Here is a 27,367-nt window from a genome sequence, read left to right on the forward strand (position 1 = left end):
ATGTCTTCTGTCTCCGCATGCCTCCCCCCACCCCATACATGCCTGTGCTCTCAGCTCTCCTCCTGGAGTGCTGCAGGCTCAGTCTTTCACCCCCCAACCACCAGCAGAGAGGAAACAGCATCTGCAGTAGCTGATTATTGCCACCAAAGTGCTACTTCGCTACGTCATACATGCACATTTGCTCATCTGCTGGCAAACACCGCAAAATAAGCTACTGATCTCCTCAGTCATCACTCAACTGGCAGGAACTTCGTGTCCTTCCCACCTCTCTGGTAAAACAGACGTTGGGGTTGGCTAGTTGGTTCAAAATTTGTGAGGGAGAGGAAATGAGAGAGACTAACAGGTGCAGAAAAAAAGCACAGCCTCAGTTCTTGGCTTGGTTTGGGTTTCTTGGGGGTTTGGGGTTGTTTTTCTTCCAGAAAAAAAAGATTAAAAAATAGTGTTTCATTACATCATCAAAGCTTGCTGCGCAGGCACAAGAAATCTTGGTTGAAGTATTTCACTCTCAGATTTTCCAAATTTTGAGTACCAACTTGCAGTTTGAGTGATCTTTTTAAGTAATTTTCCTACTTTTTAAAGAAGCAAATGAAAATAAAATTGAAAATCTATATTGACATGCACACAGGCAGAGAGTAAAACTGAGACTGCTAACTGGACTTCATCTGTCTCCAGCATTCCAGCTAAGTAAACCGCTGCCAGCAGCACCAGGCTGGCTGTCATCCTTCGCGTGAACTAGTGCTAGCGGGCGGTGAGACGCTTTGCCAGCTGCTTTCACACATACTCGCTGAGTGCAGAGGAGCAATTTTCGGTTTGGACAAATTTAGGAATCTCAAGTTTTACTTTGAGCTTTGAAGTGTATTGTCAAGAGCAAACCTTTCCTCCCCCTCCCCCCCCATCTCCTTTCGCCTTGCATTGTGGCTGCTGGGATCTCGTTCTCCTTAATCAGCCAAAACTCTGTCACTGTTTTCTATGGTTCATCACAGCCTTTGTGTAGCAACTCAAAAATTCACTTTTCTGGAGGTGAAGGACAGAAAAATATCAATCTGTGTAGTAATTAGACTCCATACTGACATGACTGATAAAAGTGATCAATGGCGGCCAGAGACCACCTAAACCAGTAAGACAAAGAATTTCTGATTAAGCAACAAGGGATTCTGCATGCAGTTATTGGCTATTTATTTTGAAGAACAGCCATCTGCAAATTGCAAAGTATCTCCGGTGTTAATCTAGGATAATCAAGTGCTGAAGCAGACCATGCTGTGCTACATCTCATCACAGCTAGAGTTTATAACATATTCCTAGTTCCTTTGGCTTTCAAGAGTGGTGTCTTTTTTTTCTTTTTTCTTTTTTTATTTAAAAAAAAAAAGGATCTCTGACATGAAGCATACGCACAGGTTATCCTGGTACTCTTACATTTTTTGAAATCAGAAAGATTTAAAGCTTTGGAAAGCACATCATAGGTTGTGCTTCAATTCTTCAGGCATTTGTTCCCAAGGGCTAATACATTTTGCCATGTACCACAGCAGTTCCAGAGATAAAGGGACATTCAGCAAAGCCTACAATTTCAGAAACCCTACTGCCAGCTGCAGAAATTAGAAACAGTTTCTTTCCCTGGGCATTAGTGCAAATGACGAAATGGAACATTTAAGAGTATGCATCCATCACAGGATGTTTAATCTACCAGAGAAATAAAGATAGACTCTCATCCAACGAAATAGCAGTCTAAGACTTTTATTCCAGTAGCTTTGTCTACAAAAATTGCTCTTCATCACAGTGGCTTACCCTTTAAGCAGAAGGCTGTGGTACGGCTTCTTGAAGCTCAGGAGCCTGATGTTGCCTCTGCATTATTCCAGTTATTCCTAAGCACATACAGGGACAATAGGCTGCATTTTTGTTGGAATGCTGTTATAATTTGCTTTACGATGGGGGAAGGAGCATGTGTTGCTTTGTGCCACGGGTAGGAATGTCATAATGCTGTCATTTCCCTTTCAACATTTTCCCAAAGGTCTGCTTGAAGAGAAAGCAGTCAGATGCACCTTGTAATTCATAATTTCTATATAAATTGTGTCTAATACACCTTATTTGGCCCTGGTTTAGAATTATCGCCATTCTGTGATGGCTATAATGGGTCTCAATACAAATTTTGTAGTAGATGCACACCCATGCACGTGCACATAGTGCAATGGCCGGTTAGGAGAACGGTGTTATACAAACCCATTATTCATTATAGATTTTTTTTCATTATTAAGGTAATACTAACAAGATAAGATAATTTAGCCATTCTGTTCTATATTAGTCCCTAAGAATCCTTGTCCATTTGAACACCCGTGGCATAGCCTTCCACAGGGATTTTGCTGGCCATCTGTGAGCGCTCGGAGAGGAGCTTTACCATAGCCTAAATTGCTCGCGATTTGTACAAGAGTGTTCTCGCAAAGCTCCGGGTTGTTATCCCACCGCTGCATGTCATTGCTAAGGCAGAACAACATAGAAAGACTACAACAAGCTGAATAAGGTTTGGTAGGAACAGGGTCCGGCGCCCTCAAGGTAGGAGCCACCACTTCAATCAATAGTGATAACTTCAACCGGCATTATTTTGATTTTCATGCTATATAGTACCTATTGCTACTCCTTGCAAATGAGTTTCGTTCTCAAAGCAGGAGCCTTAAAAAGGTTTACTCCCGGATATTATTGTGCAAGGAAGGGAAGCATCTAAAATGTTTGCGCAGGGGGAAAATTAGATCAGCCAAATGTCGTATGCTTACAATTGCAAATCCAAACTTGGGAGCAAACAAGGTTGTTATTTTCCCCGTGACCCAATTTAAAAATACTAACAGGTAATTTTTATAAGTTTTTAACTTAGTTAAAACCTTTTACTTACATTTTAGCATGGAATGTTACAATGGTATAATTATGCAGCACAGTTTGGACCAAAAATAAGAAATCTATGTACATAACGAGACAAGAAAGACCTAGAACAAGTTCACTTGACATGGTTTCAGTTACGTCTACCGCTTCTCTTAGCACGTGTATTTATTACATGCTGGGTGGTGCTTTGACAGTTATTACTGGATGCTACTTTCTAAAGCAGAGATGTTAATCACAGAAGCGTCTCTCTAACCAACTTAAATCGTATTAGGCTGTCTGTTGGAGCAATGAATACTGGTCCTAATGAGCAGCGTGTGGTACGACAAACTGCACAATTTCTTTTAGGTCTCCAAGGAAGAGTATGAGGTTTCACACAGGAATCAGCTGGTTGATTGCCACAAATATTTCCATTAAACTTTTCAAAGGCTTCAGCACTGCTTACTGGGAAAAAGAAAAAAGAATCTGGTTTAGAGGAAGCAACAATAAATGACGTTTAGCAACAGCCTTGATTCATCAGGTCTTTTTCCTTGCAAACATTCAAAGCACACTGTAAACTTGACCGCAGGTTATCAGTTAAGTGAATTACAGCATATCAACACAGTACTGCTGCGTAAATCACGCTTCTCTGATGGCTTGTGAAAACTTGCTCTGCTGCCACCAACAAAGCCCAATTTCAGGGAATCCCTCATCTTCAGCCACGTTGCTCAGGTATAAATGAATTCCCCTGCGTGCTGGACACATTCCACTAAGCTTACTTCTACAAATAGTTACTTGCTTAACTTTAAGCACGAGGTAAACCAATTGTGTTTGCTGAGATTACGGATATAAGTAGCTTCATAGCTGTGTGAATTTGGGGCCAACAGCCACACGCAGTAAAACTGCTGTACCTTGAAAAGAAAGGGGAACGATAGTATGTTCTTACTCAGGCGTGCTCTCAGCATCAATTCAAGGCTTCATCTGAGGACTTCATCCGTTACTACTACTCCTATCCCTTCACCAAGTAATTAGTATTTTTTTAAAAGTTAACTGGATACTTGATTCTCACATCAACATGCTTTTGATTTTTTTTTCCTTTGAATTCCTTAAAATCTATAATGTGTTTTAATGCAAACTCAAAGTTAAGGTCCATACCCTAAAGTGCTTACAATCAAAACATACACTAAAAAAAAAAAAATAAAATCTTTCCTGACTGGGAATGCATTGTGGCTATTGACTTGTAAGTTGGAAAAAGTCAGCCAGCAATTTTCCAGCATTAAGTAGTATGATGTTTTATAAACCTTTTTCCCCCCCAACAAGGTCAAATGGGAGACCTTTTTTGTAACCTTGTGAAGCTATATTTGTAAAAAGTAAGGGGGGTGTCAAAAAAAGAGGGGGTTTTGTCAAAAAGAGCCCAAACATTTTAAGCAGAATTCAGTGGACCTGTATTCTGGTAGCAGATTCATCTATTTTTCATCTCTTTTCAATTATTTCCATCAAAGGTGCTTCCTACAGCTTGCCTTCCCTTCCACTCCCACCCCTTTTGGTTACTGTCTCTGCCTTCGTTACCTAAATTGGCTATATTGGGTATTTGTTGTCTAAATCAAAATCTGGAATAACAATGCAACAATTTTTAGGGTTGCAAGATGTTTACACGGAAAAAAAGTTTCTTAACTCTATTGCTTTCTCTGTATCACTACGTTTGTGTGTCCCACAGCGGAGAGAAATTCCTGGTAACTCATTTTTTCTGATGTGGTACCCTCAGGTGCCCTTAGCTTTCACTTTGAGCAAAAATAACAGCTTTGGGAGGCACACATTTGCCACTTTTCTGCACATCTCACTCACATTCATTAAATATCTGTTCCCCTTACACCATTATTACACAAAAATTCTATTTGGTAGAGGAACTTATCATAACACTAGCATTTTGTTAATTATTTTATAATTGTGGGGTTGGCTTTGCTTTGATTTTTTTTCTTAGTTTTGAATGCTAAAACAACATGGAAAAAAGACCATGCAGTTTAAGAACGATATTTACCTTTTATCACAAGAAGATAGGAAGCATTACCTTATTTTATATTGCAGTGGATGATGGAACAAACAAACATGCATTTGCAAAGGACTCAGAACATAAAGATAAGGTTGTATAAGTGTATTTAGAACATACGTTTTAAAGATGCAATGAAAAATAACTAACTTTGCTCCATTTCCTTCTCTTGCACCGGTGCTCCAAGAATTAGTGTATGAATTGTTAACTAGCAGCAAAAATAATTTTGAGAACTCCTGACCTGGGCTGTTTGTTTGCTCAACTTTCAGTTGTTTCTATTCTAGTTGATATCTTTCCTACCAAGATTCACGTTCATATTTCAGCCAAACTTTTTATTCCCTCAGGTTTCTGTCACCATCTTACAGTCCATTTTGGAAGAGAGAGTCACAGGGAGTAGCAAAGAAGTAAGAATACCGTGGACAAATTTTTTTATTCTAAAAGTAATAAAGCCAACTGAGCAAGATACTAGAAAAATAGTAAGAATATTCTATTCAATATTTTTCATTAGCACAACCTACAAATGTGTAGAGACTAATTGTGGAAAAAAAAAAAGTCTTTAAAAAAAAAAAAAAAGGGTCCAGAAGGTTACAACTTCACTGTGTTTACAGTGAGGATAAGAAGAGAAGAGTTCGCTTGTATAAGGCAATAACCCACAAGTCCAGTATCTATATAATTTAAATCAATGTCCGAAGATCACTTTTTGCCTAGAAGAAAGTTACAGCTCTTGAGTATTTATGCGGTTTGCATGGGACTGAGATAAAGCCATAAATAAATACCCAGGGTGACAACTGATATAAAAAAGGTTTGTTCCCTAGCCTCTAAAAGATGCCAGCAACGTTCCCAAACAATGAGAAATACTTCAGTTCAGTTCTTTTTTGCAGTATACTTGTTGGGAGCAGAAATACAAATTCACCATCAGAGCGCACGTGCAGACTGACCATATGCTGCAATTGCCACCAACTGAGGAAAAAAAAAAAAAAAAAAAAAAAGAAAGGTGAAGAGCGGGAAAGCACATGCTGCAATTGTACTGTGTACCTTTAGGGTTCCTTAGCAGTTTCTTCAGGTGTCTTCTCCTCCACAGAAACTGAAAACGGAGACAAAACACCATTGAGAAACATTGGAACCAACTTATTCAATGACAAATAGTCTAGTAAGTTGTTTCCGTTGGTCCAAAGGCTCCCTTGGAGTAAAGGGATACAATTTACAAAGTCGTATTAGGTATACAGACATTTTTCCTTTTAGCTTTTTAATTCTAATTGTAAAAGAGTTTGGAGGCCAAACTTCTAAACTCCTTTGAAAATCTGCGCAGTAATGATTTTACCACGCATTTTTCTTTGCGTTCAATTATATCGTTCAATTTCAATAGCACTATAAGATTGTTTACAGGTTCACTGAAACACTGTAAGGTTTATAAATATCACACGCTCCCTATTTTTCTTCACAGCGACGTAATTTAAGACAATACCGTCTTTCAAATGAAGACAGACGTTAAAAAAGCGTGTTACATCATACGAAGCACAAGGGGGAATTTCTTGTTCTTAATGAACTTTACATCTAGCCACTTAGCAGGGCACTGAGCTCAAAACACCCCCGGCCGTCCAGCTTAGCGATACCTATTTCTACCGCGTGGCGGATCATTTCAAAACTATTTTCTCTGCTTAACGCTATGATGCCAAACACAGTCATCGCTAGCGGCCACATTGCGTCAACTCGAGTTCTGCGTGCTCTTGCAGCTAGTTCCGTGCTTTAGAGCTTTTCAGAGACAAAACATTTGAGACATTGAGCTGCACCTTCCGTAGTTTGCCCCGACTCCTCGGCATCACCGTCCTGGCTCCCCGAGGATGCGTCAGATATCTCTTGAGCTGCTGAGGCTACTCCTTCCTTGATGCTGTCTAAGCTTTCCTCGTGGGCAGAAGAAGCTGCAACATCCAAGACTTCACTCACAGTCTCTATGAATCAAATTAGAGAGATAATTGTCTTGTCTTTTCATGCACCGGCACAAATGAAGGGGAGCAGCCGCGGCTCACAAAGCATGAGGTATCTGCCTAACATACGTGTTGGAAGTAGCTAAAGGCAACAGGATCTATCAGATTATTACATTTTATCACGCAAATAAAAGTTTGCCAGTGGAATTCCAGGGAAAGGCTGACCCTTCCCAACCCTGGAGCAGAAAACTATGAACAGGAGCTATTTTCATGTCTTTAGACAGAGTTAAGTATTCTCCAACATGTACGTTCTCTTGCAGATACTCTCATTTTATTTTCTGATTTCTGTCAAACCATTAATGATGGGCAAGACACTAATGGTAAAGTTTCCATGGAAATAATCCTAGTCGGACCCACCCCATAGGACATTACTCATGCACTCCGCCTAACCCTGCAAAGATGTCACGGGTGGTTTTAATGTAGAAATATCCTAACGTCAGGCTGAAGGTTCAGGCTGCCATTCCAGTGCAGCTTGATCGCCAACTAGCCGTTTTGCAGTGCTCCGTCAGGATAAAGCAATCTATCTGTAATAAAAGTCTGTAATAGGTTATATATATATATATATATACAGATACGCTCTGCGGTGAGAGTGAACACCTTATCCAGCAGTTACATGTTAAATTTTACTTGAGTAAATTCTCTCTTACCATATTCTTCTAACCTTTCTGTTGGAGGTCTCCACCATCACACACCTTAACTGCTCGGCAGGATAAGGTTTGCAGGGACTTCATTGTTACAAATGGAGTCCTATACTAAGATACATGTATGTTAAATACAGCTAACTAAACAGCTTCATTAGAAGTTCGATAAAAGCCATAAATAGGAATGCTGTGGAGCTAGCATCCCATGCCTTTTCCCAAATATCAGCTTGCAGCTATTTCAATACAGCACATTCTGAACATCATCTATTTCACATTATTTTGCAGAATACTGGCAATTTTGAAGAAGCAACAGAAGAAAAAATTAGGGATTGCTACCTTTGTCTTTATAGGCAACAGATACGCAATTAAAACAGTACAATTGAAATTCAGAACATTAGATATTTTATAGTTAGCATCGCTTGATGTAATTTAATATATTTGCTATGGTCACAAGCTGCTGGTTTTGAGTTTGTAACATCAAACGTTTAATATTACGTTTTATATTACCAAAAAGCTTGCTCTCTGGCTTACAGTATTCCATCTTGCTAATTTTTGTTTATTTCTTGCGATGTTTCAGTGTTTTAATTTCTTTTGCACCAAGGACCAAGAAGAGTAGAGCAGCAAGCAAGTAGAGGGAGCAACGTGGACCTTCCTGCTTTTTAATGAAACCTCGTTTCCTTTGAATGGGAATTGTGTTTATTTGTCACCGACAGGAATGCCTGCCTTGAAAACAAACATTATACCACTTGTACTGAATGTTTTCTCTGGTCTGAAGTATTCTTTATGGCTAACAGAAAGGCAGCCTACTGCAACAAAATACGGATCCCTCCCGACGTGTCCATCCAGGTCTCTGCAGAGTAGCTGTCACTCCCTAAAATACAAAGGGCCTCGTTGTGACAGGCGTTGCATTTTTGAAAACCTGTGTCTGTAGGTGTGCGTAATTGTCCTCGGTCTGCAGAAAACTCCAGCCGGTGCTTTCATTTTTTAGAAATCTGAGCGGCTTTCACGCCCGTTCCTTGAGCACGTGTGGCTGGAGTTCTGTAGGAGCCACCTTCCTGGTTCCATAGCTGAAGAGCTCACTTGGAGAAGAGAAAGCCAGCAGGACCTGGGGGTCCAAGCGCACTGAAGGCGGCACCAGAGGTGGCAGCTTCACCAGGTCACTATCCGTGCCTTTAGGCATTATCTCCAGCAAAGATTCAGACTTGCCCAAGAAGATCATTTTGGTGTCATTTCTTTGGCCTATTGCAACTACAGCAAGCTATCTAAGTGTCTCTTGGTGCTTTGACCACCACAAAAATAAGAACCAATCTATAACCATGAAGGCTATTTCGAGCATTAATCTGACATACCGAAACAAATCTCGGTGTATTTTCTGGTGGTTCGTACATGGCTCGGTCTCAGAACAAACGCCCTGTATCCCACTCACAAAGTCAACAATTTTTCCTCTATCCGAGGGAATTGCTGCGATCCCAGGGCAGCACCAGGTGAATGATGACCCGGCAAGCTGAGACCGAGTCCTCTGTCTCTTTCAGAACCGGGACTGCCACGTGGCCCCTTCTCTGTGGGGAACACCAGGAATACTGCCCGAGTCTCTCGCGTCCTCTCCTGCTGATCAGCTGGTAGCACAAAGCATTACAAAGTTTAGGAACTTCTCCTTTTTGTTTTCCTGGATGTTAAATTTAATCTCAGTGCTATCCTCCCCCCCCCCCCTTTTTTTTTTTTTAAATCTGCATGCGTCTCACATTTTTTTCAGTCCAGCTTAATCTCTCGCAGTTGTTCCATGTAAAATCCTGCAGTAACACCTGATTTCATAAAAGAGATTTTAATCTATGCCTGGTACAACGATGACTCATTATTCATAATCCTTGGAAGAAGGATCTTTCTTTTCTGCCTGTTCAATTATTGCAAAGTTGTTAATAAGCCTGTTGTGAAACTTTAACAGCAATTAATACATGTAACCGAAATAACTTCTAACTTTTGTTAGTTCAAAAATTTGAACTAATTCCTACTACAAAATTTAAGCTTCTTTATTTTTTTTCAAAATATAGTTGTTGTATAACAGCCTGTTACAGCATCCTAACTGGTTCTCTGTTGTTTGTTGAATGACGATCAGTTTGAAATTCTGAAGTCCCCGTATTTCCTTGTGCAGCGACGACTACGACCGATTTTGTCTATTTATGCCAGCTTTCTTACAATTTCTACAGGCTTTCACTGAACAAAATAATCTGCTTTGTGCAACTGCTTCTCTGCCATGAAGACACATGGTATTTAAGTGCTGTTCGTATTATGTTTTCTGCTGAGTGCCCAGCTGCTTTATTATCGATACCACACATTACTACTAACAGCTCCTTATCGTCTTTAACAAAACGCCCACTTGCAGCGCTCCAGTCAAATTGGTCTCAGTCAAATGACGATTCACCCGGACCCATACAGTTTAAAATCTGCCTAAAATGGGAACTTTCTTGATTTGTTAAGTTTATTCCTATATGCACAAAAGTGGGGTTGGTTGGGTTTCTTTTTTTTTTTTCTTGATGCTGTAGGGGGGAAAAAAGCCCGCACATCATTCATCAATAGCACTGGAGTTAAATAGTTTCATAATTTTACTGCTTCATTGAGTGTTTGCTGCACAGTGTCCCACTCATCTTAGCAGGATCTATCACTGTACAGTAGCTATACACTTCACAGTTTCATACAAGGTATTACACTGGTGGCAAAATCTCAGCCTTTGTGTGTAACATTAGCTATGTTTTCTGAAAAACTGATATTTGTTTTTCTTATGCTTCTTCACCAGGCATTTGTCAATTTTAAGCTTTCCCGCGGGCTAAGCAGCTAAGTCCCAGTATCATTGGCTACAGTTTTCTTCAGTTTTGCTGGGCATTTGTATGTACTATTACACTTACAGATCTGAATTAGGAGCTTAATTTTCTTATGATTTCAACAAAAGATAATATAAAAGAACTTCAAGCCTCAGAGAAATCAAACGAGTCACCTTTACTAATTGTAAAGGCAAGCGGTTAGGCTTTGCATATTGCATCAACAGCTGTTTTGAAAGCATTCAAAGGGATTGTAACGTACCGAGGATTTTGAGGAAAAACATCCTCAGGCGAGTTAGACATATTTCCACTACGCAACCATCAGTACAGAACTCAGCATCTTTGCAATGCCCACTGCTTACGTTTAACACCCAACTCTAACAAAAATATCGCCTGCTTCTGCCCAGGACAGCGGTATGTGCTCTCAAGCGGTCTTCTGCTCCTCTGCTTTACGAGACAACCGTTTTGAGAAGAAATACGTCCTTCCAAATTGCACACGCAGGAACAGAACATGACTGGGCAAGCACCAGCAGCACATTACACATGCACCAGACACAATACCAAACCATTTATGTTATGAAAACACATCTGGTTTGAGTTGAGTAACTACAGAAAAGGAAATTGATTTTACAGACAAAAGGAAATTAGGTTTTGGTGGTGTTTGGTTTGTTGGTGGGTTTTTTTTTTTGGTTTTTTTTTTGTTGTTGTTGTTGTTGGGGGTTTTTTAAATAAGGCAGCAGCATTAGGAAGCTCCAGTAGTTTATTAGCACGATATCCAACATCTAGTTCCACCTAGAAATATAAATTTTAGGAAACTATCCCTATCATTTCAGTGAAAAAAGAAAGCTGCTTCCTGTATGAAGCAGTTATTCCTGCAGTCTTTAAAGACACATTGTTTACTCTTACAAGTGCTAAAGTTGCAGCACTGAGAGCGCAGGACTCTACATTTCTGTGCATTCACAGCAGAACAGAAAACAAATCCAGGGTGCTTCTGCATCCTCATGATCGTCAGTTCAATTGTCTGAATTTTAGCAATCTCAGCATTCCCCTAGCAGAACAGAGAACCATGACAAGCAGGGAGCTGCATGCCCTGTGTGACTGACTCATCTTTGCTCCAGCTAATAATAAAAAATAATGAAGAAAAAAAAACTACACAGATTTACTTTCTCCTGCTAATAATAATAATAATAAAAAAAAAACCACAACAACAAAACCAACATAAAACCTCACGCACGGGGACTGACTTTCAGAACCCAGACCTTACCGCTTGCATGGCCTCTTACCCCAAAGCTTTCAAGGATTTACAACAAGCTTTCCCACTTTCCTGAGAGAGTTGTTCTGCAGAATCAGCCTGGATTTTTGTCTGGGATGCAAAGCTCTAGTCTGAAATTAAACGGGCTCACACGGGCAGTCACGTCCTGCTGCCTGGGAAACGACACGCTATAGGATGATCTCGAAGCAGGCGGGTGAAAGGGAAGTACGGAGCGAGCTGAGTTGGCACTGACCATAAGCGGAATCTGAAATCTGCCAAGAACATGGTTCTTGCAAGAATTTCTGTAGAAGGTGCTGTTTCCGATAGCATTCCTACAGGGCGTATGTTGTCAGGCTTTAGGGTTCACTGTTCATTAATCTGGATTTTTCCAAGCTGTGTTTGTCACCGCATACCACATGTGAAAGCTAACAAAGCAAACCACCAATTCTCCAACACATATGTATTATTTCATACGTCAGGTTGCATTGACCGCAATTCCTGAAGAAAGCGGTAGGATGCATGAGATCCAGGAGAAGGAGGAGAAACAAATAGTTGACTTATTTCCTTATTCTACACCTCTACAGACATGTCAGCATTGCCAAGAGGAGTAAGCGAGAAGTTCTGCTGCTCTGTCTAAGCAAGCTCGGACTACTCTGGGAGCAAGGTACACCTTCCCTGTGTTCCAACACCCACGTTTCTCCAATGCTAATTTAACCTGCTGTTTTCAAGCTTAGAGCAGCCCTTCAAAAATAAATCAACCGTGTTAATGCGAGGGTTAGGTCTTCCCACTTCCACTGAAGCAGCAGCTCGTTTGCAACAAATTGTTCAGAAAACAAACAAACAAAACTTATTTTACATATGGAAAGAAATTATCCTAAAAAAGGAAAGAACTGCTTTCCTCTTCACCCATTCAGGTGAAGCACTTTACCTCCTGAAAGAAATATATCTTTCTCTTAACACGTAAAAATAGAGGAAGCTGTCTCCCATAGAGCAGCATTAAAAGAAGGAAAAGTCCAAATTTTTTAAAAAGCGTGAGGGCACTCTTGGAATCCAGAATTTCACTCCCACAGCAAAAGTTTTGCCACCTTTGGCCAGTCAGCTCAGCACTGCTGCAAATGCTCTCCTTGTTCAGAGTGCTTTCGTGTTGAAACTTTATTATTTTTAGTACCTGCTGATACTAATTTATAGATGAATGTTAAAAATAGCCCGTAGGCATAATTAAACTAACTTGTAGACTATATTTTTAAATCTTACCAGAGTTTAAGCTTTTACCTTGTATTTTTAAGTGGCATAGTAAGTATCTTTTCCTTATTTACAATATATATGGAGAAGATAGCTGTTCCAAATTTTAAAATTAAAGCTATATTAATTTTTTTCTTTGCTTGGGGAGACAGGGGTATTCCCTCCCACCCCCTAAGGATGGAATTTTCGTAACAAAATCATACCAGATAACCACAGCCTTCTCAGGAGTACAGACTATATTTTTTTCCCCAGTTGTGTATTTCCCTGCTAATATATTTTAAACTATCTTATTTTTATTCTAATCCTAATCCTTTGATTCATTTTTTAAGTGATATTTCCAGTTATAAATAGCAACAACAACAAAAAAAATCTGAACAGGCACTGGTTTCCTGCAATTTTTAAAGATATTTTAAAATACACTTTTCGGAGTGAAGCATTTCACTTAAAGCAGTATCCTTCATATCATGAATTATTATTTTTTTCAAGCAGCCAAAATGAGGCTGGTATCTGTAATGCAGAACGTCAGGTTCAATTACTTTAAAAAATATTATTTGCAGAAGAATTTGGCTTTATAAAGCTAAAATAATACAAGTTAGCCAGCATAATACTAATGGAATCTGCCTGGAGCACACGAAACAAAGCTGGAGTACAAAACAAGGCTTTGATATTTCAATCTGCCTATAACATAACCAATATCATATACTCGTTCCAAAGGGGGAAAAAAAAAGGTCAAATTTAATTTTGAATACAGAAACAGTATTTCATTTACAGTCTTTCAGACAACTACTCGCACTGGAATGCGATGCTTTTGGTTACATAAAGCTTCTCCTCAGTGAGGTCCACTGAGGGTCTCAGGGTATCCCCTGAAACGTTAAAATAGGCAGAGCAAAAAATTTCCATTCCTTTCCATGGTTTAAAGACCCACTCATGGAAAACTGACTGTGGAGTAGAATTCACTATTAAAAAGTCAAATTCTGCCGTGTTTGAAAAGTACTTCAAGAATGTATTTGAGAGAGACTGCAAAATAGAGCAGAAGAGGTGGGGGTACCCATCTCCCTCAGACCTAATCCAGTGCAGAAGACAGCAGTAGCAGTAAGAAACTGTGATTACTTTTACGACCAACTTAACATATTTTGTTTCCATCATTAGCTTTAAGGAAAATGGAAGAGAAGTTCATTCAACGATGGCTTTTGTTCTAAATCCCGAGGTGGTGGTGGCAGCTAATGTCCCCTTCCTTCCTTCCTTCCGTCAGAAGCCACCTGCCACCCCAGGTACGGCTGACTTGGGTTCAGCACCTCCTCCCTCTGCTTACAGGGGCTCAACTCCCCCATCTGCCACATCAGCAACAAGAAGAGAGGGAAATAATCATCACCGAGGCCGTTTGGGACAAAGTAGGCAAAACTGTGCATATGTCTCTGTAAAGTGAGCAGGTGCTTCAGGTTTCATTGGCCAGGAATACACAGGGAGCTCGGCACGGAGGGCTCGTGGATACCCACCAGGAACATCCCAAGCACCAGAAACATCACTCAGGAACTTGTAATGCTCTCTCTCTGCTCACTGGCATTTTATTCAGTGACCGCTTAAGATTATAACCAGCTAGAGTAAGTTATCCATTTCTTCGGAAAGGAAAACCACTTCACACTTAAACGTTGGGCTTAAAAAGGAAAAAAAAAAAAAATAAAATCTAATGGATGGTTAACCACAGACCAATGCCTCTCTCCGACACTGTGAATTCAGCACTTGAGCTTCAGACAGAAAAAATAAACCTCTCAGCTCTACGTGCTAAACTAAATCAGGGAACTAACAATTATTCAAAAAAGCAGTGATTATTCTTCAGCCCGATCAGTTCCTTGAACGCACAGGAACTAGTGTCGGGCTCTCAAGAAATTGTTTGCGGAACCGCCCTGGCCCGAGCACCCTGTTGTTTGGACAGGGCATGGAGGCAGCCTCAGCCTTCCCTGCCCAGCAATGCCTCCCTAGAGCCCGCGGGCATCAGGAGTATTCTCCCTTCGGCATTTCAGCTATTCCATAATTTCAACCTGAACCAGAGGCTCAGAGCCCAAGGTCTTTGAGAAACCGACGAACAAAGGAAGGCTGGGATTTCTAATAAGCCCGCCACTATAAAAATATGACAACTTTTTATTTTTTGCAAGCCATCCATAAGTAATCCAGAGAACAATCCACGAGGTCCAGCTGAGACCCTAAACCATGGAGTTATGAAGCACATTTTTAAGAAACAACCAAAAAATTTCCTGCACTCCATATACAGCAACAAACAACTTCATTCAACCAAACATTTCACAGGTTGTTTGTGCCTAATGTAGGTCACTAGTTCCTAAGAAAAGCCTCATTAGTTCATACTAATGACCAGAAGGCTCACTTCAAGAGACCTTATTCTACAATGGATGATTAAAAAAAGATTCAGAGATGCCTGTAATGGTCAGAATAAAAGCATAACAGTGCATACCACATAAATCTAGAACAGTTTATAATACCTCACATAAATTCAAGTATATCATTTTATATTCTGTAACAAGAATTTGTAGCAATGAGAAGCAATTCACATTGTGGTTGGTCAGTTGTTTTAAACATTAGCCACTGATTGGCATGGATCCTGAGGAAAATTAGTGCAAGTTAACATAAACAGCATTTATGAAAATGCACTAATAACTTGATGTATGAAAGCCTTCAGGAGTCCTAAAAAAACTTTTTAATAAAAGTTAGGCAAAAAAGTTATTTTAGAATTCTTTTTAAGTCTTGACAATGAGCTATAAATATTTTATTAGTAAAAAGCAGTAGGTCCATTTTCTCTTTTATCGTGACAATCATTTAGGCATATTCATTTTATGTCCTCTTACCAGCTTTAATCGTTTTTTGAGAAGCTACTTGTCCCCTTGTTTTACAATAGACAAATAGGAAAACAGTTATTTTATGTAGTTCTCCCCCTTTAGCGGGCTTTCCATTTTACTGGAATCTTCCTCCCCAGCCCAGTGGATGCTGTAAAATTCTCTTTTCAGCTAGGATGTCAAAACTGAAACAGTGTCTCCATTTACCAACTTGTGTCTTCAGATGCTGACAACTTTTTCAGAGATCTTTTCTAAATATTGTTCACGTTCTTCCTACAGAGATTTTCCAGTTATGCTGCGACGACTCATCTACAAGCTCAGTTTTATGAAAGAAAAACAGGAGGAAGAGAGAAGACACTAGTGGCCGGCGTACGGCAATCAGAAGGATGAAAGATAAACGCAGCAGCCCAAGGGACAGATAAAGAAAGTGATAAATGTGAAGCAGAAATACCCAACAGAAGTTCCACAGATATGGATACTTCCTCAGCAGGATAATATACCCATAATTCAATTTTTTAGAGCCTAATTTCGCTAGCTTAGTCTAACACAATCAATGAAGAGAAAAAAAATCCTCTAAGAGGAGATTCAGAATGGAAAAACCTTTATTATAGTTGGTAACTAAGCACAGATTTCATCAGGTGATATGAATACTTTCCCTGATTCCATCTGGCTGCTGTTACACCAATCCACACCTGGAGACCCATTTCACACCATGACATTATACGTATGAAAATGGCAGATAACAGGCCTGATGCTTCTGATCTATACAAGCGAGGTTGAGAAGAGAAAAAAAGAAAGAAGTGTAGTTATTTTCATGAGGTCCAAGTGTAAGCAAATGGTGTAATCACAAGGGATGAGGTCTGCCCAGCCCTATCCGCGCTGCATCTTACGCCAGCGGCTAAGGTTGTAAAGAGCCACAGGTCACACAGCTTTTCCTCCTTCCTCCCTCTCGCACCAACAAATGCCCAGAAGGATGCGTTTGTTCTACTGAGTGATGTCATTCTGAAAGCCTCTGAATAAGTATGAGCAATTGCAAATGACTTTGAGGACTTTTCAGCAATCTTCAAAATACTCCCAGTGTCAGCGCATTTGAATACGCACCCCGAGTTTGGTGACTTACCAAGCAAAAACAACGTACACTGATCATGTCAGGTGTTTTTTGTCTGCTTGGCATCGCTGCGCGATCGGGTCAGCAAAAGTCCCGTCCAGAACGCAGTAACTCCTGGCCAGTGCAGCCTATATTTGTTTCTCTAGGCTGCAGACAACTGGCATTGTAATGCCATTTGAAGCTTAACATGGAAAACCCCGGCACATTCACACGCTAATCCTCCCCAAATCTAGTTACTCACTCAAACGGTGTTTGAAATAACAGAGAAGAGACCGCATCTTTCAATACTTACAAAATTAGCAGAGAACCTATGCTGCAGAAGTCAGGAGTCCAAGAAAGCACGGTTTTGGGCTCATTGCTTTTGCTATTCCTGGTGAGAAAGCCAAAACCTCAAGCCTCAGCACTACAGTTGGAGAAAACTGCACAGCGGCAATCCAAAACCTAAAAGTCACAGATGCAACCACACTGCCTAATCCAAATAGCATCTTGCCAATCTGTGCGTTTTACAGCATTTGTTCTATCCAAAGACTAACTGATCATAATTTACAGTCCCCAGGCACAGAGTACAGTAGGAGGAGAACAACAGGAAACTTAGCAGCATCAGGCAGTAACCAAGAGTGACAGCGCAACAGCTCAAGTAATGAAAAGGTACAGAAAAGTAGAGTTTAGAAGAAGCTAAAACCTTGGGAACAGAGTTACATGCACAGTACTTTTTTTGGCAACAGTATTTCACAGAATTCCAGATACCAGCAGTGGGGTTGTAACTTGGTTAAATTGAGGCAAGGAGAAAATTCCAGCCAGGTCCAACTGTAATTAACTTTCTAAAATTGAAAACTCCTCTGATTAACTATTAAGTACCTTTTTTTAAAGTTGGGTTTTTTTGTTTGTTTTGTTTCGGGTTTTTTGCACATCCATGTATAAACACACATTCACTTTCTCTGTATACATATGTATGTAATTGTCATACATATGAAATTTTGCAATCGCTCTGCAGAGCAACAGAGGTAAACACCACAGGACGTTTTAAAACATCTTACATCTCTTAACAGCTTGAATTCACTAACTTTAATGTATACCAAACTACTTCTTTGATAAATGAAATGGTCTAAATATTCCTTAAAATTTGAAATTTTTAAGGCTCTAGGTATTTTAAGTACTACATTATAATTGTTTTTTTATATGTAAACAGTAATAGTCACTACAAATATACTTACTTGCACTTTTTATTAGATATATTACCTTTAGCAGGTTGGACCAAGTATTGTTTTAAAATGTTATTTGTAAGGGATTGTTTTGCAGACAAGCACAGGAGCTATTCACACATGAATTAAAATCCCATTCATACCTCGACCTTTCACAAAAGTCAGCCATTTGAAGTGCTGCACCATTTCTCAAGTTCATTTCTTAAAAAGGCAATTAAGATGCATCCATTCCTCACTGGAGTCACCAAGGAAAAAGACAAAAACAATTCTGGAATCTGCTAATACTTTTCAAGGTACTGTGATAACCACCCACGGACCAACAGTCAAAATACTTTTAATCTTGGTTTGACCTGTGTTTTATAGATATCCTCTCAAGAAGATGTTTGTTTTCTCAGAGGAAGTCAAACATAGGTGTGCAGTAAAGATTCCCTGTTTAAGTCAAGCTGAAAACTGCTTCAGTGGTTTTTATACTTCCTACAGCCAGGCTGAAGCCTTCCCTTCCAAAACAGTAATTAAAGTTTCTCTTTCATGATAGGCTGGCAAGTTTTTTGTTGTTTTGTTTGTTTGTTTTTTTAACTGAAGACACCAGATGCAAATGTTCGCTGCTTTCCTATCAACTGAGAAATTGTGAATGCTTTATGTGTGTCCCTTCCAACTATAGCTGAACAAATCAAGAGATACGAGGATAAGCCATTGCTCTATCCTTGCAGGTTAGCAGTTAAAAAAAAAAAAAAAGAAGCTACAAAAATAAAGTTAAATTATAATCCCATATTTTGTGCAATTTATGGATAGGTTTGCGTTTGTATTATCGTGATTTTTTTAGCCATACAGTAAACCAAGATATTTCAAACACCCTGACAGTTCAAAATACTGAATATGTAGCCACTAACTGATTTAAGTGTTTTATACCAATTTGGTGTTTTATTCAATTTTGAAATTCTGAGCCTAGTATATCCTTAACACTGAGATTCTGACAACATTTTGGTTGCTATGCAGGATTCTGTTGAAGTTGCATTGACAGAACAGCTGTAATTATTTAGTGTGAATATCTTAGGAATGGCCACGGAAATAAAGTGTTTAGATTCCTTAACAAACCCTTAAGAATCAGGTCACTGAAACAACAGTTTAACCGATCATATTACATGCTCACCTTAACATAAGATCTTAAAGTTTTGTTCTACTGGTTTTAGACCTTTAGTGCCACAGGCAGCACGCTTTTAGAGACACTGATTTAATAAACTTAATACTTTATGCTCACGATATGCCAAGGTAGCACCTGAATTAGTTTTCACTGCAGGACAAACTCCATTAGCAACACTGACGTTTTTTCTTAATGTTCTGTAGTAAGAGGCAGTTTTAGAACCCACAACACACACACGCAAAAACCGCATTCATAAATTAACCTTGTACTGCAGCAGCTTCTGAATTAGTAGTAACTTCCAAATTAGCAGCAGCTTCCTGCTGTGCTTCCTCCACAGCAGGGGATGCGTCTGGAGCCGGTAAGTCAGTCTCCCCTCCAGTTTCTGGGGAAACCCCAGCACTCTCATCCTGTGCTGCAGGTCCAGCAGCAGCTACTGCACCAGCCTCTTCCGTGGCTGTCTCTGCTTCAGTGACTTCAGCCGTCTCTTCTTCATCACCTTTTAAGGATTTATTTAATACAATAAAGAGAGTAAAGGGCATGCATGCAACACAAATCCACCAGCTACTTTTTACCATCATCCTCACTTAAATTTAGAATGGGAAGCTAAACTTTGGGATTAGAATTTACAAGCAAAGTCAAGAAATCAATAATTGATACCCCCACATTGTCTAATGTGGCACCAAAAAAAAGATGTTTACAAGATGAAGAAACCATGTTCTTAATTACTGAGTTTCATAACTGCTTCAGTGTAATAAGAAAAGAAACTGTGGCTTAAAGCAAGTGACTGCAAGAGGTGGGAGTGCAGGGAAGGCTAAAAAAGGACCCCTCCAAGTGTTGCTCCAAACCCGCTCTGCTGAAAGGGCCGGTGATAATGCACTCACGGGTGTCACAGGGAGCAGGATTCTTGTCCAGTTCACACCCAGCAGTGGAGTTACCACAGCATTTTCTACCATACTTGGAAGCTCTTACGTGCTTTATTATCCATCAGGCTCACAGCTTAGAAGCACTGCGAGCCAAGATGTGCATTCAGTTCGCGCAGGGCTATTTTCAAGGTGGCTAACTTGGCTGGCAATAGCTACAACACCGCCAAGCCCAACAAGCGATTAGTTTTCAGACGAGTTTTGTGCCATCTCTTCGCTCTACACTGCCACAGGTACCCTGCTATCCCTATTCACCCTGCTTTCTTTAAAGCTATACTGAATGCACTGCGACCACAGCAAGAGCCATAGCACTCAAGTAAGAAAGTTAAGGTCTGTGAGGGAGAATAAAACAGGGGACCCTTACTGAAACTAAGTGTACATAAGTAAGAACATAACTTGCTAATTTTGAGTGGTCAGCATTCACTTCACTGGAGATATGGTCCATCATAAGTGGTCGTTTTCCTTTTACAGGTGCCAGCTGTCTTAAAAGACTTGTCTACACCGCTGTGGGTCAGACTCTTTAGAATCTGAAAAACCCAGTGTTTTCCAATCATGCATTACTCCAAACTCAGCTGAGCCGAGTCATTAAAAGCTAACAGCACAAAGCAAAGATGCACGATCACCATGCAGACATGCACTAAGATGAAGTTAACAGAAGAAAGTTATATACCAAGTGTTCATTGCAAGTTTATCACCAGAACCAACTCACCATGTGAAAAAATGGAACTGGAAATAAAGTTTGTAATACAGTGTAAACTAAGTGAGAACAGAAAGGAAAGGAAAGACCTTAAAGAGACATAGTCAGAATTTATTTTATTCTTTTCTATCTGTTTAAAAATGAAACAGATACATTTTAATTCTTTGTTTTCTTATGCTAGTGCAAGCCTATCTTTTTGTGTTCAGGTTTAAACACAATTCTATTCATTGCTCAGTAAAAATCAAAGCTTTGTATTATGCAACCTGATCATGTCCCTTTAAGAGAATGCTGTATTTCAAAAAAAACTAAATTGATTACACAAAGAACAGACTAACAGCCAAGCTCAGCATTCAGTACACTTTATTGGACAGTCAAATATAGAGTGCATTCATTCAGAACAGCCAGCTTCTCCATCTCAGAACTGCCTTCTACAAAGCAGATTCAGTAATAAGCTCAATATGGTTTGGCCTTGCAAACACAGGTAGTTCTTTTAAAGTCTCACAAGTATGGAGTTTTACAATAGAAGGCATAAAGTCATCCCAAGGTAGGCTGCAAGGTACGCAATGGTGAACGACTGTCCTTTGTTTGTATTTAACTTCCTCGGGTTTGGAAAGAGATTTCCCTTGTATTTTAGTCTGGAAAGTGTAAAAGCAGAGTATAGATTAGAAAGATTGAATCAGCTTGCATCAAGTTAAAAAGAAAACTCATTGCTAAAAAAGAAGGAAATCAGGAACAAGTTTAAAGGAGACACATGCAAATGGAAGACAAAACTCAGTATTTGCTAAATAAGCAAGTAGAAGGTTCTGCAAGGCAAACATCATTTTACAGTTCAAATGATGTCTCAGATTTCCTACTACTACTTCGAGTCAGGCTTCTGTCAGAGGCTTTTTTAAATCCCTCCCTAAATTTGAGAGCAGCTTTCAGTTAAGAGCTACAGAAAAATTGCTATTAGATTTTTTTAAAATGTCTGATATCATTAATTAAAATACCATTAAATATAATTTCAACGCTCTAATAAACAAATAAGCCTAGAATAGCATTTGATTGTTTCTCTTGTTTTGACAGCCTTGTCTGCTACATGCAGTTCTTTATAATAGACATTTTGCGTTTGGGAACAAGGGGAGAATTTTCCTCGGGATGAGGAGCCACAAAAATCCTCCAGATCAGGAGAGTCTCTCTCTGATCAGCTGCTCCCTGGTATTAAGTTCTTCCAGCTAGAAAGTTCTTCTCTTACCATAGGACACATAGCAAATACGCCATGAATGTGTTGTCTGGCATACTGCTTTTCTATCCACCACTTCATATTGTTACCAGCATTGGTTTATAGATTATAAATAAGTAAGCTAATCAGCTTCATTTTATGTGATCCTAAAAAATATTAGCTTACTTTGAGAACAGAATTTGTAATTGCTCTTGTCAGCAATGCTTACTGTGAAAAAGCGTAAGAACTAACTAAATCTAAAGAATGCACAGGGAAAGAAGCTACAGCAGCACTTCTGGGAAAAGCAATACTAAGGTAACACTCTGTGACAAGATACACACAAAAATATGACTACATAGGGAACAGGAAAAAAAAGGGGAGAAGGAGAGACGTTAATTTTTTTTGAGAAAGCACATAGAGGATTCCATAGGAAAAGAACAGAAACCTTTTTTGGGAGGATACAGTTGGGAATGAAGAAGGAATTTAAGAAGAGCTGATTCAATAGTAGTTTTGTATCATGAGTTGGAATTAGCTAATCAGAAGTCCAATTAAAAAGTCTGGATTGAGCATTTATTCAGAAGTCCAATATTGAAAATAATATAGGAAACAAGTTTTAACTGTGTTCACTGTATGGCCTTAGAAATGTTTTGGATTTCTTACTATCAATAATAAGGGAGGCAGTAATCATCTGCCATTGGTTGTGACATTTATATAAGTTACTAATCAGTGCAAGGGATCAGATTATGGGAGGTCTGGAGAGTACCTGAAGTCCGAATTCATTAAGCTACAGGGCACTGAGTACTCTTACCCCAGTCTCGGGCAACACAGGTATAGCCTTCAGTGGGGTCAACAGCACCACTGACTCTGCGGATATCCCAAACATTTTGGTAGACTAGGGTTAAAACTCAGTACCTTGCAGAAGTGAACCTTAAGAGAAAAGAGGGAATATACTGACATCATTTTGAGTGACTTGGAAGGTTTGCTTAATGCTTTCACATCTACCACGTTCTTCTGATTATGTTAGTCAGAACATAACGAGCGTAACTCTTATTTCTTCCTTGAACAGCAGACAACTATGTCACCAGGAAAAAATACCTACTCTGGTCCTGGTTAGTTTTTTTATGTTAGGGACAAGGAAGGATCACATTAAAATTGTGGCTGAATTCTCAGCATTTAAAGAATTAAGTTTAAAAACTGTATTGCTTCCAGCTGCTTAAGAGAAAGGAAATTAAGGTGTTTTGCCATTTAAAATCTTAAAATCTGTAATTCTGAAAGTCTAAAACTAAAGGACATGTTGTGGAACTTCAAGACTAACAACTTCAAAAGAAATAATTTTAAAGGCAGACAATTCAAAGCATGGTCTCACATTGAAAACAAAATGTAAACTCATCATACTTTAATCAAATCTATTCTTCATGTGCATGCAAATATATTAATTCTCTAGATGTTAGCATCAGAAAAAGTGAACAGCTTCAAGTGCTACGGCTTCATTAATTTATTTATTTTTTAAATAACAACTAAATAAACATATAAAGATCCTTAAGAAGTCATTTTTTCTAATTGCTTTTCCTAGCAAGGCCATGCTTGCCAAAGTTCTATCTTTTATATTAATGCTGCCATAACACTAATTGATGTAGACAGAGACAACATTCCATTACAAGTATTTGAACTAACATGGTCTAATTATTTAAGCATGAAGAGCTAAGTAAGGATTTGCCATACATTTAGGTGGTGTCTGCTTTTCATTTAATCCTGAATTCAAAGGACAAAAACAAAGTTGTAGGACAAGAAATCAGTCCAATTTACAATACTTTTTAAAAACATAGGTTTTTTTCCTATTGAACTGTGTTCCCTGATGGCATGTGGCCCAGAGCCAAACTGTTGACTGAGAAAATGATATTATCTCCTTCCCCCCCAACAAGCAAAAAAAAAAAAAAAAAAAAAAACAAAACACCACCCAAAACTGATTTTGACAGCATTATGCATTTAGTCAAGTTTCATTAAGCTTCCAGTAAATCAAATGCAAATACCCAATATACAATTAATGGTTCACATATCAACTCTTTGCATCCAAAGAGACTCCCTGCAGGTTGATCACAGGCCAGATTCGCTGCCTAAACATTAAGTGCATTCACCAAATTTGTGCAAAAGTAGCTTTGTAACAGAACACTGCACAACCAACTTCGTCTTTACTCCCACTCACAGAGCTCAGACAAGGACTTGGACAGGGTTAAGGCCTGATTAGACAATCTAGAAATCTGTTCCAGATCCTTGTGTACCCGGGAAACAAGAGACAAGAGCTCAACTCACCCTTGCTTGACCAAGGTTTGTTTTTCCGCCCCTCAGCTCTCTCATGAAGAATATTCATATGTTCAATATAGTTGCTGCGGGATGAACTGACTACTCTGTAGGCCTGAAAGGAAATGATACCTAAACTTATTGCTACGTCCCTACAAAGTTACCAAACGGACAGGAGAGGGAGAGAAGGGTTTCTAATCTCATCTTAAAAAGCATATCAAATTACGCTAAGCAAGGTTTAAAAAAACCCAAACAACTATTTTGCTATACTAACATATTTATACGTTTCATATTTCTCCATTGTTAGAAAGCAAATACAATATACCATGCAGCTTTTGAAGTGCTTCAGGAATTGAACACAGTATTTTAAATGACAATTTAAAAAAAAGGTAAAAAAGGTGACAGCAAGAGAATTTGTTATTCCTCCAGATATGCAACCACACAAGTTCAATATTTTGAACAAGTAGAAGGTACTTACCATTCAAGAAGATTATTTTGTGGGAGAGGGAAACATGTACCTCTCAGGGATGTTCTGGTCACTATCTCAAATCTGGGGGGGGTGGGGGGATGGAAGGAAGCTATGAAATGGAGGCTTTAGGGACGTGAAGCACAGAGTCTCATATATTTAGATGCAGGGAAGAGAACGATTACCGAAAAGCTTGACAGAAGTAGATGTTTACAAAAGCTTTTTCTAAATAATTAATATTCTTATCTTTCTTTGTGCCCCAATTAACGAGGTTCCTAATCTTCCCTTTGTGGCTTGAGACATCTTACTTCATATCTGTCTTGCCCACTTTGATATATTCTTAATATTTGTGGTCGACAAGAAAAGCCAAGAGGTTAGAGGCAGGTGCCTTACTTCATCTTTGGACACACTCATTTCACACAGTTTTAAATATGTTTTCCACTAAGAATGACAACAGCACTAGATATCAAAGTTAACAGTAAAACAGGCAAGCAATAGGCATTCTGTTTCACTAGTTCTCTTAAACTGATTTCTAAGTTAGACTGCATTTAATTATATGGTACAACATCCACATTCTAGTGACGGTTTATGTCTTGACCATATAGTTTAACCCAGAACAGACCTTACACCATGCCAACTCAGAAAGCACAAACAACTCAATTCCCAAACACTTACATAAAATAAACCACCAAAAGCAGCAACACCAGCAAGGAGATAGTAAATCATGTTCTCTCCAGAAGAGCCAGGAACGCTCCCAGATGACATCTGGCGAAGAGGTGCTATAAAAACCATTACGGAAATTAATGTAAAGTGATGCTAAAATACAATCATAAAACAGAATGACAGAATCTAAACTTTGTATGGGAAGGGATGATTTTAAAAACTGTAACAAAACAGAGAGGTACAGCTTAGCGATGTTTAGTACTACTGAGTAACACAGGACATAGTGCCTAACAGAACGAGGTACATGGCTGAGTTCCTCTTAAGAGTGTAAGACTTTTTCTGAACTACGCTGTCCGCCTATCAGCTTTCAAGTACTGGATGCAGTCTATATAGACTAAGGAACTGCATAAGAAATGTTGGGGGAAAAAAAGAAAAAAAAACAACAAACGACGACAAAAAAGTTCCTGCCTAAGGTATACAAAAGAAATCATCTGTCCTTATTCCATCCTGCTGCAGTCACGATCAGCAGAGGTAACAAATCCTCTTCAGTTTAATAGCAAAGCACTTTAACAAAAAGCCATTTCCTTTGAATTCACGTTCTTTCATTCTCAAATGGACTGCCGACATTTAGATACATGCCCATAACCCATAACCTCAAGTATTGGCCAACAGGGCAGACAGGCAGGATTACACAATTTTATCCCTGATTGAATACATATTCACTATAATAGCAGCGTTAGCCATTTATTTTTGTTCGCTGTTTCTCTAGTTTTGATGCTTGCTGTAGCCCTGTACATCTCAAAAAGAGACTCATGAAAAACACTAATAATTCTGTTCGTCAACAAAGCGTCCAGCTAAATTTCGTGACTTCATCCCAAATGAGTAGCACGGATGAGAAACGCCTCATTGAAAGGGCGCTCATTAAACATAAAGCGGCTCTGAGCATTGCAATCCCTAGCTGCAAAAATAGTCTCAATCTCAAAATATTGCCATCGTGTGCCAGATTATGTTTAGCATCATCTGTCTCATGACACACTTTTCAGACTCCTCTTCCACAGTCAGGCATCCTAATGGATCTTCTTACATTTACACACGCGTTCTGCAGTAGTTTCTCACGAATGCCTTCTTCTCAAAGGCTTCGGGTTATGGGCAGGAGAGCGCTCAGCGAGCCTGCAACCATCCAACACGCCCGGTAGATTTTTATTTTTTTTTGCTACTGGTTACACAATTCCTGATGCGCCAAAAGCCATGGCTGCACCACGCCAGGCTGATTCCCACTCCGCCCCCCCGCCTGCTAACACACCGCTGAGGAAACCACTGCTCCGACTGTGCCCCTAACGGGGAGGGGGGGTTAACCCTTTTTATTATTTTTTATCCTGGGGGGGTGGACGTGAAGACAAGGGCGGCCCGCTCGCTGCAAGGGGGGGGGTGGGGGGTGGGGGGGGGGTGGTTACACCTGCCCGCCACCCCACGGCCCCACCGCTTCTCCCAAGGGCGAGCCGCCCCGCGGGGGCAGGGGGGGAGCCGCCGGGGCACGGCGGAGGTCTGAAGGCCGCCGGTTCCCGGAGGCGGCAGCGGCGGCGGGGATGACCGAGCAGCCGTACCCGACTCGCTCCCTCCCTCCCTCCCTCACACGCCGCGGCCGAACGCTGTAACGGACCGCGCCAACGGCCGCGCCGCGCGCCCGCCCCCCAACCGCCGCCGCGCGACCTTCGCGTGTCCCCGTCCCCCTCCGCGTCCGTCCCGTTCCCCCCCCCCCCCCCCCGCCCCGCTGTGTCCCCTTGACCTCTACCCGGCCGCGGGTCAGGCTCCGCGGCGGCCCCCCGCGTACCACGCTGCTTAAGGCGGCTCGCAGCAGAGGGAGCCCGGCTCAGGCGAGAGGCCAGCGCCTGCGAGGCGGCCCTGCAGAGGTACATGGCGGCGGCGGCGGGAGCCGGGGAGCGGAGCGGTGCGGTTGCAGCGCAGACACGGCGGGCTGCCTGACAGGAGACAGCCGGCACGGCA

At 40.2% G+C, this 27,367-nt stretch overlaps 1 protein-coding gene across 1 annotated transcript; it reads right to left on the reverse strand.

Moving 5' to 3' along the window:
* Positions 1-1,743: 1,743 nt before the first annotated feature.
* Positions 1,744-27,367, reverse strand: MGARP (mitochondria localized glutamic acid rich protein). Its single transcript, XM_082482975.1, has 7 exons — positions 27,195-27,367; positions 25,376-25,479; positions 24,247-24,349; positions 19,381-19,614; positions 6,679-6,837; positions 5,924-5,972; positions 1,744-3,306 (listed from the first exon to the last, which is right to left on the reverse strand). The coding sequence occupies exons 1-6, from the start codon at positions 27,277-27,279 to the stop codon at positions 5,926-5,928; spliced, it is 732 nt and encodes a 243-aa protein (XP_082339101.1). The 5' UTR covers positions 27,280-27,367; the 3' UTR covers positions 1,744-3,306; positions 5,924-5,925.

The sequence above is a fragment of the Vanellus vanellus genome, assembly GCF_965231255.1.
Source record: "Vanellus vanellus genome assembly, chromosome: 4".
Lineage (NCBI taxonomy): Eukaryota > Metazoa > Chordata > Aves > Charadriiformes > Charadriidae > Vanellus > Vanellus vanellus.

Excerpts from the sequence above, each read along its gene's own strand:
- MGARP (XM_082482975.1), bottom strand. The coding sequence starts at position 27,279 with ATGTACCTCTGCAGGGCCGCCTCGCAGGCGCTGGCCTCTCGCCTGAGC. Across the intron at positions 24,350-25,375 it reads CTTTTGGTGGTTTATTTTAT|GCCTACAGAGTAGTCAGTTC; the intron begins GTAAGTGTTTGG and ends ATTTCCTTTCAG. Across the intron at positions 5,973-6,678 it reads GTCGGGGCAAACTACGGAAG|TTTCTGTGGAGGAGAAGACA; the intron begins GTGCAGCTCAAT and ends CTCCGTTTTCAG.